The 15,096-nt window shown below is 45.1% G+C and overlaps 2 protein-coding genes across 2 annotated transcripts in view; one reads left to right on the top strand and one right to left on the bottom strand.

Annotated features, from left to right (window-relative positions):
• The window catches only part of acad11 (acyl-CoA dehydrogenase family, member 11), a 63,711-nt gene that overhangs the window by 37,155 nt on the left and 11,460 nt on the right, over positions 1–15,096 (top strand). The gene's annotated exons all lie outside the window — the stretch shown is intronic.
• On the bottom strand, positions 116–15,092 carry trpc1 (transient receptor potential cation channel, subfamily C, member 1). The gene is made up of 13 exons (XM_084340977.1): positions 14,408–15,092; positions 13,554–13,708; positions 13,356–13,457; positions 13,061–13,263; positions 11,948–12,079; positions 11,584–11,779; positions 9,986–10,322; positions 7,307–7,446; positions 6,584–6,733; positions 1,728–1,912; positions 1,302–1,503; positions 749–943; positions 116–636 (listed from the first exon to the last, which is right to left on the bottom strand). Exons 1-13 carry the CDS (start codon positions 14,571–14,573, stop codon positions 409–411), a joined length of 2,391 nt encoding a protein of 796 aa, XP_084197103.1. The 5' UTR covers positions 14,574–15,092; the 3' UTR covers positions 116–408.

Here is a 15,096-nt window from a genome sequence, read left to right as displayed (position 1 = left end):
GGCTTTCAGACTTGAGTGACCAAGGGCCAGTTTTCAAGGACAGAAGTCAGCAAGTTAGAAACCAACATTTGAAGTCAGCAGAATCTGCTTTTTGTGCCATTAAAGCCCCAGAAGGTCAAATTTGTCCATAAATCTTTATTAGTCTTTCTGTTTAAAACAATGGCTTTTCTTTATTTACAAAAAAAGGTAGAATAGCAGAGGAATACATACGGGGCCTGAGTCTGGAGGCTTTGGTGGAGAATATATATGTTTCTAGTTAAGTTCCAGGTTTAAAACTCGCCTCTGTGACTCTAGAGGAGCAGAGTTTATCACATGCTCGGGTCACACGGCATCCCAGATAAACGAGAAGCAGAGGTTTTGTCAAGAGGAGAAGGGGAAAAGGGGAAGAGATATCTAGTCTTTCTTTTTTTAGCTCCTTGGGTAGAACATGGCGTATTTGGAGGTCCGGAAGCCAAGCAGGTCCCTCATCTCGTTGCGAAACTTGGAGAGGTCTTGGCGCAGGTCGTTCAGATTTTCCACCGTGGCCTGGTCCGTGCTTTGCATCTTCTGCCGCGTGGACGTCAAGTAGCGGTGAACCAGACAGCACATGATCTTCTGGTAGTTCTCATCGCGCTTTTGCTTCAGGTTCTTCCACTCCTGGATGGAGAAGACAGTGAAGGAATTCAGATCGACGACAAAAAATTTGCACAAATCACAAAAACATGCACTGGCAGCCATCTTGCTACTGCTGATAATGAATTTTTCTCACCTTGAGGCTGTTCTGTCTCTTCACCTTGCCCTTCGAGGTGTGCGAACAGATCCACTTGCTCATGCTGGTCACCAGGTAGCAGACGGTCTTTGGGGAGGGGAGGATGTTAAATGGCGGCGGCATGGTACACTTGTCATCAAAGTAGCTAAGCCACAGTTTGGCACGAGCAAACTTCCACTCCTTGTCCTCGTGATTCTGCAGAGGCCCGAAAGGACAGTGAGAATGCAGGAATGCGAGAGTTAACTTTCCCACACTGGTCACAAGTCAGAGAGGAATGTTGCAAATGCAAAAACCTGGACAATGAGTTGTTATAAATAGCATAATCAAAATCAAACTGCTGTTCAAAGGAAGGAGAAAATGTGCCGCAGAGTTTCAAAGTAAAAACAGTTTAACATCTGTGTAACATTTCAGGGCGAATTGGCGAAATCTAAAAATCAAATCTTCACAATAAATGAAACCAGCTCTAACTTTCGCTTCCAAGTTCGAACTCAAATTATCCTTGACAGCCATGAGAAAATACAATAACTCTTTGCCAGAAGTTGTTTATACTCACAGCAATTTGTCTGAAGCTTTTGTGGAGCATTGCCACCAGCAGCTTGGTCAGCACAATAACCACCACAATGTTGTAGGTGCCTATGATCATGGCGCCGACGAAAGAACGCAGCTCCTCTGTGTAGCTGATGCGGGTGACGAAGAGCGCGACGTGTGCCAGGGAGAATATGTACCAGAATAAGGCGTAGCAGGTCCCCATAAACCTGTGAAAGGGAAGGATTTAGCTAACATGTCCGTCAGATGCATTTCATAATATAACCTAGAAAGATATAGTCTAACGATATAATCTAATTTTACATTTGGTGGAAAAGCTGCTGCGACTTTATGCAGCTGCATATATAATCTCTACCATCTCTCAACAAGCCTTCTGAACATTCATCACAGTCGTCATCACTCTCCAAAATGACAGATTGAGGTTGGCCCATACGTGTGGAATGCATCGTTGCTCTGCTGCTGGCAGAATATGCCCTCGCAGTCCTTGGTTTGATTCTTGTCCGGGTTCTTGTGGTCCTTTCCGTAAAGCTGAGTGAGTCCGATGGTGAAGGAGAATAACACCAGCAGGAAGAGGCCCAAAAACTTTCCGAACTCCTGCAGCATCTGACCCATGGAGATCTGGGGAGAAATTAAATCACATTGTTGTTAATCCTGCGCTGTTTGATCTGATCAAATCAAGTAGACATGAGTCATTTCTTCCCCCTTATCTTTCATAATCTGTTTTCTGCCAACAATCCCAGTAATCCTCATTAACCAGAAAGAGGGCGAGCTGGGGTCAGATCTGACACCTGACAGGATCTTTGTCTGATCAAACAGAACTTGACTGATTTCCTACTAATTGAGAAGATAATGAGGTTAAAGGTAAAGTTAGCCAAGATATTTGCAAATCAAATACACCTTTGACTCATACATTTGGATGTCTCTGTGATTTGGTCTGCATGGTTGCTCTACTAGATTTTCGTAGTTGTTGCTAGCTAGTTTATCAGCCTTCATGTTAGCTTACAGCAATTAAACATCTGGCTAGTTTAGCAGCCTTTTAGATAGCTAATAGCAAGGAAACATGCATATTTAGGCTACTATAATGCTTACTTACTTAACATTAGACAAACCCAAACTATTGTGTATAAGAGAAATCTTAATTGACTGATTTTTTTATATTAATTTCATACTGGTTTACTTTGTTTATATGTGGCGGACCCTGCCACCTTTCTAGCTTCAGACAGTGTTCTGGGGACCTTATTTTCCTCTGAGAACAGCTTGTTTATTCAGTTATGGAAGAAATTAATATTTCTGAGCTTGTATTATTACCTCATTAACATTGTAAATATTAAAATTCTTATTTTAGTTTTCATTTCTTCTCTTTCTTCTTCTACATAGTGCCCCTTCAAAGCAAGGTAGCTATATTTATGCTCCAGGGTGATGTACTCTCTCAACACTTGTCCCATGTAAGCAAACTTTTCTCCACTTGTGGCTAGTTTTTTTCCCCCTCATGTTCTTGTTTAACAGCGTTCCCCTGAGAAAGTGGAAAAAGCAACATATTCTGGCAGCTGTAACGCTCTCACCCCACCTGAGGGAAGACAGACAAACACTGAAGAAGCCAAAAACAGGGCTCGGAGACAGAGAGAGTCTTCTCAGGCCATTGGAAACCGAATATTAATAGACGTAGAGAGTGGCTTATCTGTTTACTAGGACCTAAAGATCCTCAAACAAGGTCAGAACACACTCGCCCTTGCAAAAACACAAACACACACACACAGCGTCCAGTGTGAGGGATGACCACTCTCCCTGCACCTCAAGGTGAATGGCGACTGGGATGTTTGCAATGAAACCCGGGCGGCTTGTTTCGAGGTGAAGGCCTAGTCTATTAGGTTGATTCATTCTCTTGTCATGTCTAAATCCCCCCGGTGTTCTCTCCTACTGCCACTTTGTACACATCTGATTTAGGAGCTGAGGGTGTTCCCTGCTTGCCCGGCCTGACAGGTAGCCTAACTTAGTTACTGTACAAACAGAGCAGGAATGCAGCAGGTCAGGGTCTCCTAACCTTGACCAAAACATTTAAGGTACTTCAAAAGCATCTATGTACACACAGACGAACACTTTCTGCTAAAACGCCAAGTAAAGCACAGCCTACAAATTAATTTGCCAGCGTAACATTTGTTTTTTTCTGTTTTGGTTGTTCGTAAGACGTGAGCATGACGCACGCACCGTGGACGTCAAGGAACACCGTACAGCCACCGTTGCTCTTTCATGCTTTCTTTTCATTTGAATGATTTTAAAACATTTTAGATTTCTCTGTAAATCATTACGGTTGACCTTGTTGTTGTATAATTGTTATGTAAAATAAACTGACTCGAATTCAATTTGAATTTGGCAGGGGCCAAACTGTTTTTTCGTGAACCAAGATGTTCCTGAAACCGTCTCAGCTGCTTTCAATTGAAATGTTTTCCAGATGAGATCTCTTTGTGCAATGCATTGTGGGACAACAGCATCCACCAACACCCCATTTAGAAATCGAGCAAAGTCAGCATGCGTATTGACAAATCTCACGACGATAAATACTCGCTGTCCGTTTGGAATTTGTATTTATTTAGCATCTTTTGTCTTTTTTCTCTCAAACACACTCATGCATGCCTCCCGCTGTGCTGTCAGTAACGCGGGTGATTAATCCTGTCAGGAAAGGTTAAGTCTGGGCCATGAGTGAGCTCATTGTATGCACAACTGGTGATTCCCTCAGACACACACTCACACTTTTTCAGTCACTCTTTCCAGACTCAGTAGGGGGTCCTACCCGGCAGCAACGTGAGCTGGCCTCTTCAGGAAGGACGGAATCAAAGAAACTCGCATTACCGCAACCCACATATTTCTGCCTCGCCGTCTGTGCGAGCAGGAGCTCGTCTGAGTGCGGCTGAACCGCACGCTCGCATCTCAAAAGCGTGTGGAAATGTGTGGGCGCGCATGCATCGGCAGGGAGGTGTGTCTGCCATGTGAGTGCGAGCGTAGCCATGAACACACAGCCACATCTATTTCCAAAGCTAATAACTTTTCCATCCTGCCAAGCCAGACAGTGATGTCACAGAGCGAGCGAGAGGAGAGAGGAAAGGAGAGAGAGAGAGAGGCGGAAAGATGGGGGAGATTGCAGCCGAAAAGCGCTCAGTAACAGTCTACAGGGAGCCCTCAGTGTTTTATAAGTCAACCGCAAACAACAACTCGGCTTAATGACAGGAAGGCATCCCTGCGAATAGACTGACCTCACTGCATACCTTTATGTAATAAAGTCACACACAGGGGGAAACGTGAAACTCTGCCAGCACAACGTCAAACGCTGGCCAACTTTGCAGCCTCTCTCTCCGCCAAGTGGCTGGACGATACACGACATCATGATGCGATAAAGAGGGACACCTATTGCTCTGAGATTGTTGAAGAGCCTGAGTAGAAATTATGCAAACCAGATTTTTGGCTTATCTGGAAAGGTGGAAAAACAGTGACATAACAGCATTTTTTGAACAAGTTGTAAAATGAGTTTAATCATTAAGTCTTTGTATAGAGATGAAACCTACGCAGCTTCAGGCCTTTACTGGCAAAGTCTCACCTCTTCAAAGTTCCCATATTGTAGAAAGATTTCCATGTCTTTATTTTTAATTATAAAGCACGTCTAAGTGCTCGAAAAAAACTCTGGCAAAGTATCAAAACCCTCAACGCTTCAAAAGAGCTGTCAGGACTTCCGTAACATTGTGATGTCACAACGACACAGTCGTCGCCCTCAGCCACACCCTTAGTAAGGATCTTGATCGCGGAAACACCGGCAGAGCTGATGTGGGAACATGGTGGACGGTGCCTGCTCAGGCTTGTGAGAGCTGACTAATCAGAGCAAACTATGCCCTCAAGCAGAGCATTCGGACAGAGGGTGAATAGAGGTGCTGCAGCAATTGACAGTATGAGAAAAACGATGTGTTTTGGGAACATTAAAGCACGTGAGCCACCAAAAATATAAACATGAACCAAAACATGGGCACCATATGAGGCCTTTTAAAAGATATTCACCATTTACACAGATCAATGCTGAATGCTGCTCTCCAGTCAGAATAACAACACAACAAACAAAACCTCCATGAATTGGTAAAAGCCATGCTTAAGCAACAATAAAAGTTTTATACTAAACAAGCTGGCAGTAGTTAAAATGATGGGTTACAAACAAGAGAGAGGTTATTGAGACTATTGTACTCATGCACCACAGAAATGCCAGATTTTAGTCAGCAGTGTTTGCCTTTTACATATTGTATTTATTTTGTGTTGTGTAAGAGGCACAAAGCTGATCAGAATTGCTTAACATTTCCGTAACCTTTAGAGAAAAACAAGAGATTCTGAAAATACATCATGCCTGCTAATTCTGAATGACACTGCCAGCTAAGACTGAGGGTTAATCAAGCTGATCCAATGCAGCTTTTCCAGGATTTAGAAAAATCAAGCTGATGCCTGTGCATTTTTCACATTCTCTCAAGGGTCAGGGTCTTCTCAAGGACCTCAAAATAAGTGACAATACATCACAAGAGTTCAGAAGTTTTGAAATACGACCGAATATAAAGTTTGTACGGTAACGACTATACTTCCCCCTTGACTTAATTCCAGTGCGGCCGATATCTCTCTTAAGATGGCCATGGATAAGACTAGCTGTATGTGCCAGATACAAATCAATGTAGGATCCAATGAAAATGTGCTGTGGGTGTATGCAGCACTCATCCAGCTTTAAATATGCAGGCTTAAGAAATCAATTTTGCACAAACTGAAGGGCTCTCATTTATGTAGATGACAGAAATGATGATAGCGGCACGGTGACGCATATGTCAACTAAGCCGCCAGGCCTTTATGATGTTGTGTTCGGTTTATTATGAGCGTATTATCGCGGCAGAGCACATTCATCTGCCGCCTCAGTTCATCGTGCTTATACTTAATGCTCATGATGATAGTTATGATACCGCTGAGCACAGCTGGTGTGATGTTTAGTGTGGGCTCGTCCTTGAGCTTTCACACTTTCGCTGAAAGAGGAAGAGTGGGCGGTGGATGTGTGTATGATGGGGTATGAGAGACTAATAGAAAAGGGAAGCAGTTTTATAATCATTGCATAAGGACTTGGTCAGTCTGTTTCTCGTCCAAAGGAGTTCGCAAGGTCACGGCTGGATCCAGGATCTCAAACTTCCACATGGATCTTGTCTGGCTCAACTAGGAATCTATCAGTGTTGACCTACTATGCTTACGACTACTTTTAGTACGTGTAACTACAGTTTGTCTTACCTGTAGCGGTCCCAGTATGGAGCTGGTGGTGTACATGAAGAAGAGTCGCAGGTAGCTTAGAACGTTGGCGAAGGCGAACAGGCCCTCAGCCACCAGGATGGGATGGAAGGCGTCCCAGTTCTTCCTCTCCGTGTCCCCCGCATTCTTGAACTGCAGAACGAGCAAACATTCAGGCACGCGTACACCCGACAGCACTGAAACAGACTCATGCGACGCTAACTCGCTCTTATTAAAGGACAGGTTCGCTGCATTTAAAGGTGCACTATGTACGGTTGGTACACTGGAATGAGACTTAACGATCAGCTGTCTTTCTCTACATAATGTTGCTTTAACTGTAATATGAACAAAACACATAACGTTCAAATAATCAGTAAGTTTGTGCCAGTAATGTAAATCAGAGTTACTGCCTCATCTGCATATTCAAAAGTCCACCCACATGGATGATTTCACTTATTTTGCCTGGCTGGATCTCTCTCTCTCTCAGGACTGTGTGGGTGCAAAGACTGTGCTTGATTGGCATCTCCCGTGGTACCTGTTAAGGTGTGAAAAATTACACCTGTGTGGGTGTGCTAAGATACTGAAAGATGAACTACCAATGTTCCTCACAGGAAATTAATATAGTGAAATAAATACTGATTCCAGCGATGAGCAATCGTTCTGCCTTTCACGGTGCCAAAGTTTAGACGCAGCCAAATCTAAAGAGCGTGTGTGATGCGCGCGTACCTTGTTATGAGCGACAATCTTGAGGGCGAAGGTGGCCAGGTAAAGGGAATTCATCACGAAGCTCAGCTGGTTTCTAGACTCCTCCAGAAAGTCTTCCAGCCCCTCGTACCACAGGCGCTTCACATCCGACCACACCATCCCTGCAGGAAAGCAGGAATTCACCATCACCACACACACACACATATGCTCACACCACAGGAAGAAAAATGCATTTTGCTGCCATCGCCAACACTTAAAAATCGCTTCCAGATTCAGCCAAAAGACATCTCGCACAGGGAGCCCAGGGGAAACAGGCATGTGTGAGACAGAAATCGGAGATTAATGTGTTGAAAATGTGTCGTCTGTGGGATTTAGCGAGGTGAGCGGGATTTAATAAAGATGGGTTTCTTTCTGTCCAAGTGGAATGTCATCAAGTCTGAATGTACAGTAGGGATAGTAAAAGAAAACTCGACTCCAGCTGCAAGGTCAAGGCGTAGTGACGCATCCTCTGTGCCTTGATTCAGAGATGATTTCATTAGCTTGAACCGGATTGATCTGTCATTGGTTTCCATGGTTTCAACAGAAAGTAGGCAGATACTGTATCACAGAAAACGTTTCTGTCTCTAAATTCAGTTTGTTGTGTCAGGTTGGTAGAATCTGAGAACATGAAATGGCTGAATTGTGGTGTATGTAGTATACTAGATGTAGTGGTGGAAAGTAACTAAGTACATTTACTCAAGCACCATTTTGTTTTTCTGCTACTTTATACTTCTACTTCACCACAACTCAGAGGCAAATATACTATTTACTGCACTACTTGTACTTGACAACTTTAGTTACTAATTACTCTCCAGGTTTAGATTAATGATACAAAATACAATCAGTTAATAAAGAAATTAATCAAATGACGTTGATTTCCGGGGGGGAACTCGCAAAATTTACAAAGCAGTAAATACAAAATATACTTAAATACATTTTAATTGTCAGCACATTTACCAGCTGCAATGCATCACTAAACGTTATTTAAACAAACACTCCCCTAGTGCTCCTAGCTCCAAGTCTGCACCACTAGATGCACGGCTAATCGAGCTAACTAGCTAACTGCCGCTACAGTTAGCAGTTACTAGCTGCTGCCTGTTTGTTATGAGTATGAATATGTATTATTCTGAAATGGGCCGTCCTGCATAAGGAATACTTTTTACTTTTCTACTATACGTATATTTTGATGCTAATACTTTCATACTAAAATTGTAAATGCAGGACTTTTACATGTAACAGAGCATTTTATGCACTGTGGCGTTACTATTTTCAATTAAGTAAAATCTTCCACCTATGGGAAGATGCACTGAGTCACCCAATGACACACATGAATGTAGCCCAGCGCACAGACACACTCACAGCCTCAGCATCTGATTTCCCCATTAATGCGAGGCATGTGGCTCAGGGGAATAGCAGGATGGAGAGAGCAGGAGAGAGATGAGAGGAGGGGGGGAAGGCAGTGTGGGACAAAGAGAGAACAATGGAAAGCGAAGGGGGATGAAAAGCTGCGGTTTGAACCGTGAGTGCCGGCTATAGACCTGCAGCAGACGTAGCAACTAGCTCATGATAACGTTTGGATAAGTAAACTCCCTCCTGTTATTAAAGCTAATCTAGCAGACACCCTGGGTGGGAGTTCTGCACCACTGCATCACATCTTGCAGTAAAGCTGTTTTGCAGTGAGGCGAGACAAAAACGGCTGAAGTTGTTCAAATTGATCTTTGATGTTGCTCTTTTGCAATACTTAAGGAATCTTTCCCCCTCTAGTGGGCTATCTGGGCCCATGGAAAAACCCATTACACTTCTGTCTAATGACTCAACTACTGATCTCACTCCTGCAATACACAGAATAAATTGCGAATTATCCCACAACCATCTTCATAACGTTGAATAATACAAGTCAATTGCTTCTACATCCTTTTATACCCCGTCAGGTGCAGTTATTGGGATGATCTATCAAAGCAAGCGATGAAACCCAGACCAATGAGCTGTGGGTACGACGCTTTGTGTCTTGGGGGAAGATGGGTAGGATGCTGCAACCATGAGGAAAATATCTCTGCTGAGAAGGCAGGGCCATTAAAAGCGATTGAACGATCATGCTAATGGTTTCTTGGCAGAAGAGGGAGGTAGAGAGGCTCGATCCCCAGAGAGAGACGGGGTCAATTTCTAAGTGTCACCATCCAGGACCATTTGAACCGCTCGTGCACACGTGTTTGTCCTTGTGCATGCCGTATATGTTCGCATGTATGTGGGGCTGAGTCTGGTGATATCAGCACTCAGATGGGCCACAGGGGAGAGAGGAAGAAGCCGCGGTTCCTTTCTATAGAGCTCAATTAGAAGCAGAACTGACAGATTTAATTCAGTCAAGCCAGGCTTTCTGTCGTTTAGTACAGAAAGAGCTGTTTGTCATGTTACGGCTGATAGGATTAAGGATACAGGATACTGGACTTTAGCCAGACCATAACAGGAATCTCTCATTTTCACTCCACTATGCGAGGTTTTTCTATTAAATTCTGGTTTGTATGATTGGATTCTTACTCTATTTTTTGTTTTATTGCATCCATTAGGAGCTGAATGATTATTCAGTCGTAAAATCAGCACTCTGGAATAAACACTTAGAAAGCAACATTCATACATTAGCTGAGGTGGGGTTTAAAAGCTGACCTATGATCCAGAGGATGAGCAGGTAGTCTATCATCTCCAGCGCAGGGCCCATGGTGTTTTTCTTGCCCTCGTTGTAGACGAGAGAGTACAGGTTGAGCAGCAGCAGGAAGGTGAAGTAGGAGGCGCTGTGGATGATGAACTTGACGAAGGGCGTGTGGATGATCTGGCCCACGCGGGAGCGCGGCACCAGAAGATAGCAGAAGGAAAGCAGCGGCCAGAGCATCGCCACGCTCAGCACTGTGGCCATCTTTAGACAGGTGTGTTTGCGACGGTAGCTGGCCGTCTCTCCGAACCAGACGGTGTTGAGGAACTGTTGACAGTTGGACTGAGCCACAAACTGGAAGAGGGGAGAATGATGTGAGGATGTGAGGCAGAGAATGTTTGGTTAATTTTTAAAGGGACAGTTCACCCAAAAATCAAAAATACGTATATTTCCTCTCAGCTGTCGTGCTATATATTCGTCTAGATTGTTTTGGTGTGAATTGCTGAGTTTTTCCAGGAGCAGGAACCTCTCAACCATGAGTAGATAAAGGCCTTCTTCTATGCAGGGATATGTTGGACAGGTGTACTAAAAAATTGTGAGTCGTAGTACATAAAAGTACTCAGAGCAAGGTCTGTGGATTACAGGAGGCTGCACAGGATGCCTCCCTCCTCGGCTGAGCAGCAATATTAGCTAGCTTTGTTCATGTGGGTAGATACACGTCTCCTTTTGCACGGTGTTAATGAGAGAAAATAGTTCCTGCATGAACATGAATGATCTTGAGAAACTGGGTCACGATTTCTGGAATGAGACGTTGATGCCGAGTGCGTTTTTTTTGGCTCTTCGAGCACCAAAAGCCGAATGCCACCTAGTTTCATTACATTCAAGAGAAGGCAGACATCTCCAGCCAACATCTCCAAAACTTGGCAACTCACACCAAAACAATCTAGACAGACAATCAATAGGAGAAATATAAGAGAAAACATGCATTTTAGATTTTGGGGTGAACTGTCCCTTTTAGTTAATCATTTGAAATTCACTAAGTTGAAGGAATGCTTATTAGCTTTCTTGCCAAGAGTTAGTCTCGGCTACATTCTCAAGCTACAGCGAGCAATTTGGTGAGCTTAGCTTAGCACAAAGACAGGAAACAGCGGGAAACAGCTGACCTAGTTAGCTAACAAAAAGGTAACAAATTCTGCAAAACAGCAGGACAGTTTCCAGCTAAAATGTATTAATGAGTATTTCTCTGACGTGCAGCCTTAAGTGCAGGGGTTGTTTCTCCAGCAGGAAACAACAGTGTGCCAAGAGCTGTACTGTGATATATGAGTCAAACGTTTCACACTGAGCCATCCCAGCTGTAAATTGCCCCACAGCCTCAAACTTCCAGCTTTAGTTTGTCTTTGAAAGCCGGTGCCTGGAGGAAGTACTTCATCCTGCCAAACTCATATTTCACAGAGGCAAGAACATGGTGTGCTGGAGCAGACGAGTCCTGCTTATACCACGATAAATAAGATGTTATTAATCACGGATAGACATCTTATTTCCTCTCCTCTAATCTGCGGGTAGGTTTCGAATTAAGCGATCAAGTCAAATCGATCAGATGCCAAAAGCTGCAGACCTCTTTCTGGTTGTACTTGATGGCGAGCTTGAGTCGGCTGAGATTCATGCGCTCCTCCAGTAAGCCTCGCTTGTTAACGTGATCCTCGCTGGATGTGTGGTTGAGAATCACTTCTAGCTCTCGAGAGTTTCGTGCCTGAGCCAGCAGGTCCTTGGCAAACATCTTACACTGCTTCGCCAGCTCTTCATAGTCGTTCCTAGAGAAAAGAGGAAATCAGATACACTCAGACCACATGAGAGATTATGATTCTTATCTGTAAAGGGACGAGGTTTATGATTTCACAGTGTGCGTGTATGTACATATGTTTATGTGCACGAAGACATCCAATCAACGTGCCCTGACGTGACATGACGGACAGATGTACCTGAACTCCACCTCAACCAGGCTGAGCTCCTTGAGGTCTGTACTCAGCTCAAAGGCCCTGAGAATGGGATCCTCCTCAGTCAGCATGATCAGAGAGGGGCTGGCCAGGCAGCGGTAGATGTCCAGCCGGAACCTGCACCAGAAAGGTGGACGAGGAGGTGAAAATGTGTGGGAAGAAACGGCACAAAAAAGAGCAGCACAGATGAGAGAGAGAGAGAAAATCCAGAACCAAGCATTCAGCCTCCTACTGTAGCTGTTTCACATGCACCTGCTTTGACCCCCTATGTTGTTCGCCAGCCAAACTGCAGACTGATTCATTCAACTACCTGTGTGGGAGGCTACAGTGCCCTGCAGAGAGAATAAAACTGGCCGGCAGAGGAGATCAGCAATATCTAGTCTGCAACTGCAAGCCTGAGATGTCATATGCAGCTTCCCCTTAAAGGCGCAATATGTAAGAATTCTGGTTTGAAACATCACCAACACTCCCCCTGGTAGTCTGGCTAGCTGCACGGCTAACTGAGCTAGCAGCTAAAAGTCATGGATGTATACACAGAATACAGTTAGCAGCAGTTAGCAGTTGCTCCGGCGATATGCTGCCCCCTGTTTGTTGGGAGTATGAAGTCAATATTGCACCTTTTAAATTAGAGTTCAAAGTTCAAATCTTGCTTTTTGTAGCTAGATGAGTAAGCTTGATAATAACAGCGAGAGTTAGGAGTCCTCTGAACTGTAAGCACTCACTGTACTGTCAAAAATGCATCCTAAATCATTTCTTTCCAGATGTTTCTTTCCATTTTTCAAGCTGATGCTATCATCAAAACGAGGCACCGCAGTGTTTCACCTCTCCTGGAGACTTTTACTTGACGCACCAACTGATTTATTGCTGTTTTTTTAAGCTCTTGCATACCAGAGCAAGACCAAAACAATCATCACGTACAACACAGCACAGGCATCATCCCGGAAGATGAAGTCCAAGTCCAAGTAATCCATTGCAACGCTAGTCTTCTGGTTTAGATCAATGGGAGCTTAATGCAGCCATCTGGGTAGAGCCAGGGTATGTTTATACTATTACATGTCCTGTGCGCTACATCACAGAGGAGGCCTGCGCTGCCGGTACCTGGAGTGTCGTAAGCTGTCCTTCTTGTTCTTAGCGTTGCAGAGAGTGCACTCGCAGCCCACAGCATGGGGCCGGGGAAGAGAGATGTCCTGTTTGAGCAGCATGGTCAGGATCTCGTAATTGTTCCTGTGGGCTGCCAGGATGACTGGTGCCACGTCCATGGTGGTGGAGTACTCTGGGTTCTGGATCCGCTGCATCAGTTTCTAAGAAAAGGAAATGGACACATGAAGACGAGAAAAGCCTGCAGTTTGCCTCTTAAAAGAGGACTTATAAGCTGTAATGAGAGGAGACTTACGGCGATGGAGGGCTTGGAGGATCGCCTCGGCCTGTGGTTGAGCAGGATGTCCACGGCTCCAACCACCTCGGAGTCTATGGCCACCAACAAGGCGTCTGTCGCCTGCACAGAAACAAACATTTTTCTCAGATATCAGATCAGCAACAATTCACTTCCATCTGGTGCATTTAGCTGTTTTGTCCCCGTGAGTGTGTCGACCTGGCAGCCATGTTCGAGAAGAAGCTGCAGGATGTCCAGATTCTCGTTCTCGATGGTGATGGTGACGGCATCCCGGCCCAGCACGTCCACGCAGTTGATGTTGAGCTCGCCGTGTCGGTTCTCCTCGAGCAGCTTCTTCACCATGTAGTAGTCACCTGGGTACAAAGACACAAAGCGGCATCCACTTTAGGAAAATCGTTGAAGCATTGTCTGCGGATGGCGCCAAACAGACACACACACACACACACACACAGTTTCGGACACACAGTCGTCACAGAGCAGGCTGAGCTCCAGCAGTCCTCTTAACCTCAGTCATCCATAACAATAACATCTCCCTCAAAGGACAATTTCTGCTCTGCCATGTTTAGAGAGGCTTTATATGGTCACAGTGGCTGGCCTGCACACCTAAAACAACCCACGGCCTGTGCAGTGTTCTCGACTTATCAATGAGATGCCTCTTTTGCTATTTTTTACGCTCTGCGTTCCCCTGCAGTGAGTTTGCACGAACTCCCCTCGTTAGGGGCTGAGAACAGTCAGGAAGACCTGCAGGGAGAGGGAACTTTTGAGAAGAAGCAGACATTCAAACAAATATATTTTGACAACCCCGTGGGCGAAACTTCCACAGAAGCCAACGTGTAGGCAGCTGTGCGAGGTATTCACTTGAAAAAAAATGTGGTATGACTGTAGCCTGCAGTTTGACCCTGGTGGAAGTCTATCAGGCTGCGTTTTACCCACAGATACCAGACACAATGCCTCAGCAGTGCTCTTAAATCTTGGAAGTCGCTGAGCTTTCCCCTGTGATCTTGAACGCACCATCAGTGAATACGGTCTTGTTTGAGGAGAAAACAACAAACCTTTCTCGCACGCCAGCAAGAAGAGCTTCTCGTCCAGCGTTGTTTCCTCCTTCACCTCTCTCACGTCTTTCAAGGCCAGAAATTTATCCGGAGAGGAGGCGTCCGTGCCCTGGTACAGAGCTGCCATTACGACGGAGAGCGAGTACGGCCAAACACTGATGTGCATCCCACTAGAAACCGGCGACCATTACACAAGAAAGCCCGTCTTCTGGGGTGACATTGGAGGAATCCTTTTTTTTTTTTTTTTTTTGGATTTGTGTTGTGGTGTGTCGCAGCGCGGCGGAGGCTTAACGCGTCGTCATGAGACTCAGTATATCAAGTGTTGTTCCTGCCGTGGCATCTTCTGCTCTGCTCTGCCGCCGCTCCTCCTGGCTCCAACAAAAAATCCTTTTTTTTCTTTCTTCCCCTCCTCAGTCTTTCCTCCGCTCTTCAAACTTCGGGCGCAAACGCGTCAGCGGCGACAGCTGTCCGACCAGAAAACGACGCGCTCATCTCCCTCGCCGTGTTTACATGCACCATCTTTCCTCGCATCTCTGGTCCTGATGCTGCCGTCGAGGCGCCCACTGCGCATGTCTCCTCCTCCACCTGCTCGCTCACTTCGCAGGCGCAGAGCCGCTGTGATTACGTAACAAGGGCAACTGAGTGCAGCATCTTTGTTCTGTGTGTGTGTGTGTGTGTGTGTGCAGAGG

This window comes from Pagrus pagrus (genome assembly GCF_965226575.1).
Source record: "Pagrus pagrus genome assembly, chromosome: 20".
Lineage (NCBI taxonomy): Eukaryota > Metazoa > Chordata > Actinopteri > Spariformes > Sparidae > Pagrus > Pagrus pagrus.
Note: the sequence above shows the minus strand (reverse complement) of the source record. Positions and strands in the feature narration are given on the sequence as shown.

Excerpts from the sequence above, each read along its gene's own strand:
- trpc1 (XM_084340977.1), bottom strand. The coding sequence starts at position 14,573 with ATGCACATCAGTGTTTGGCCGTACTCGCTCTCCGTCGTAATGGCAGCT. Across the intron at positions 13,458-13,553 it reads TTCTCGAACATGGCTGCCAG|GCGACAGACGCCTTGTTGGT; the intron begins GTCGACACACTC and ends GTTTCTGTGCAG. Across the intron at positions 637-748 it reads AGAGACAGAACAGCCTCAAG|GAGTGGAAGAACCTGAAGCA; the intron begins GTGAGAAAAATT and ends TTCTCCATCCAG.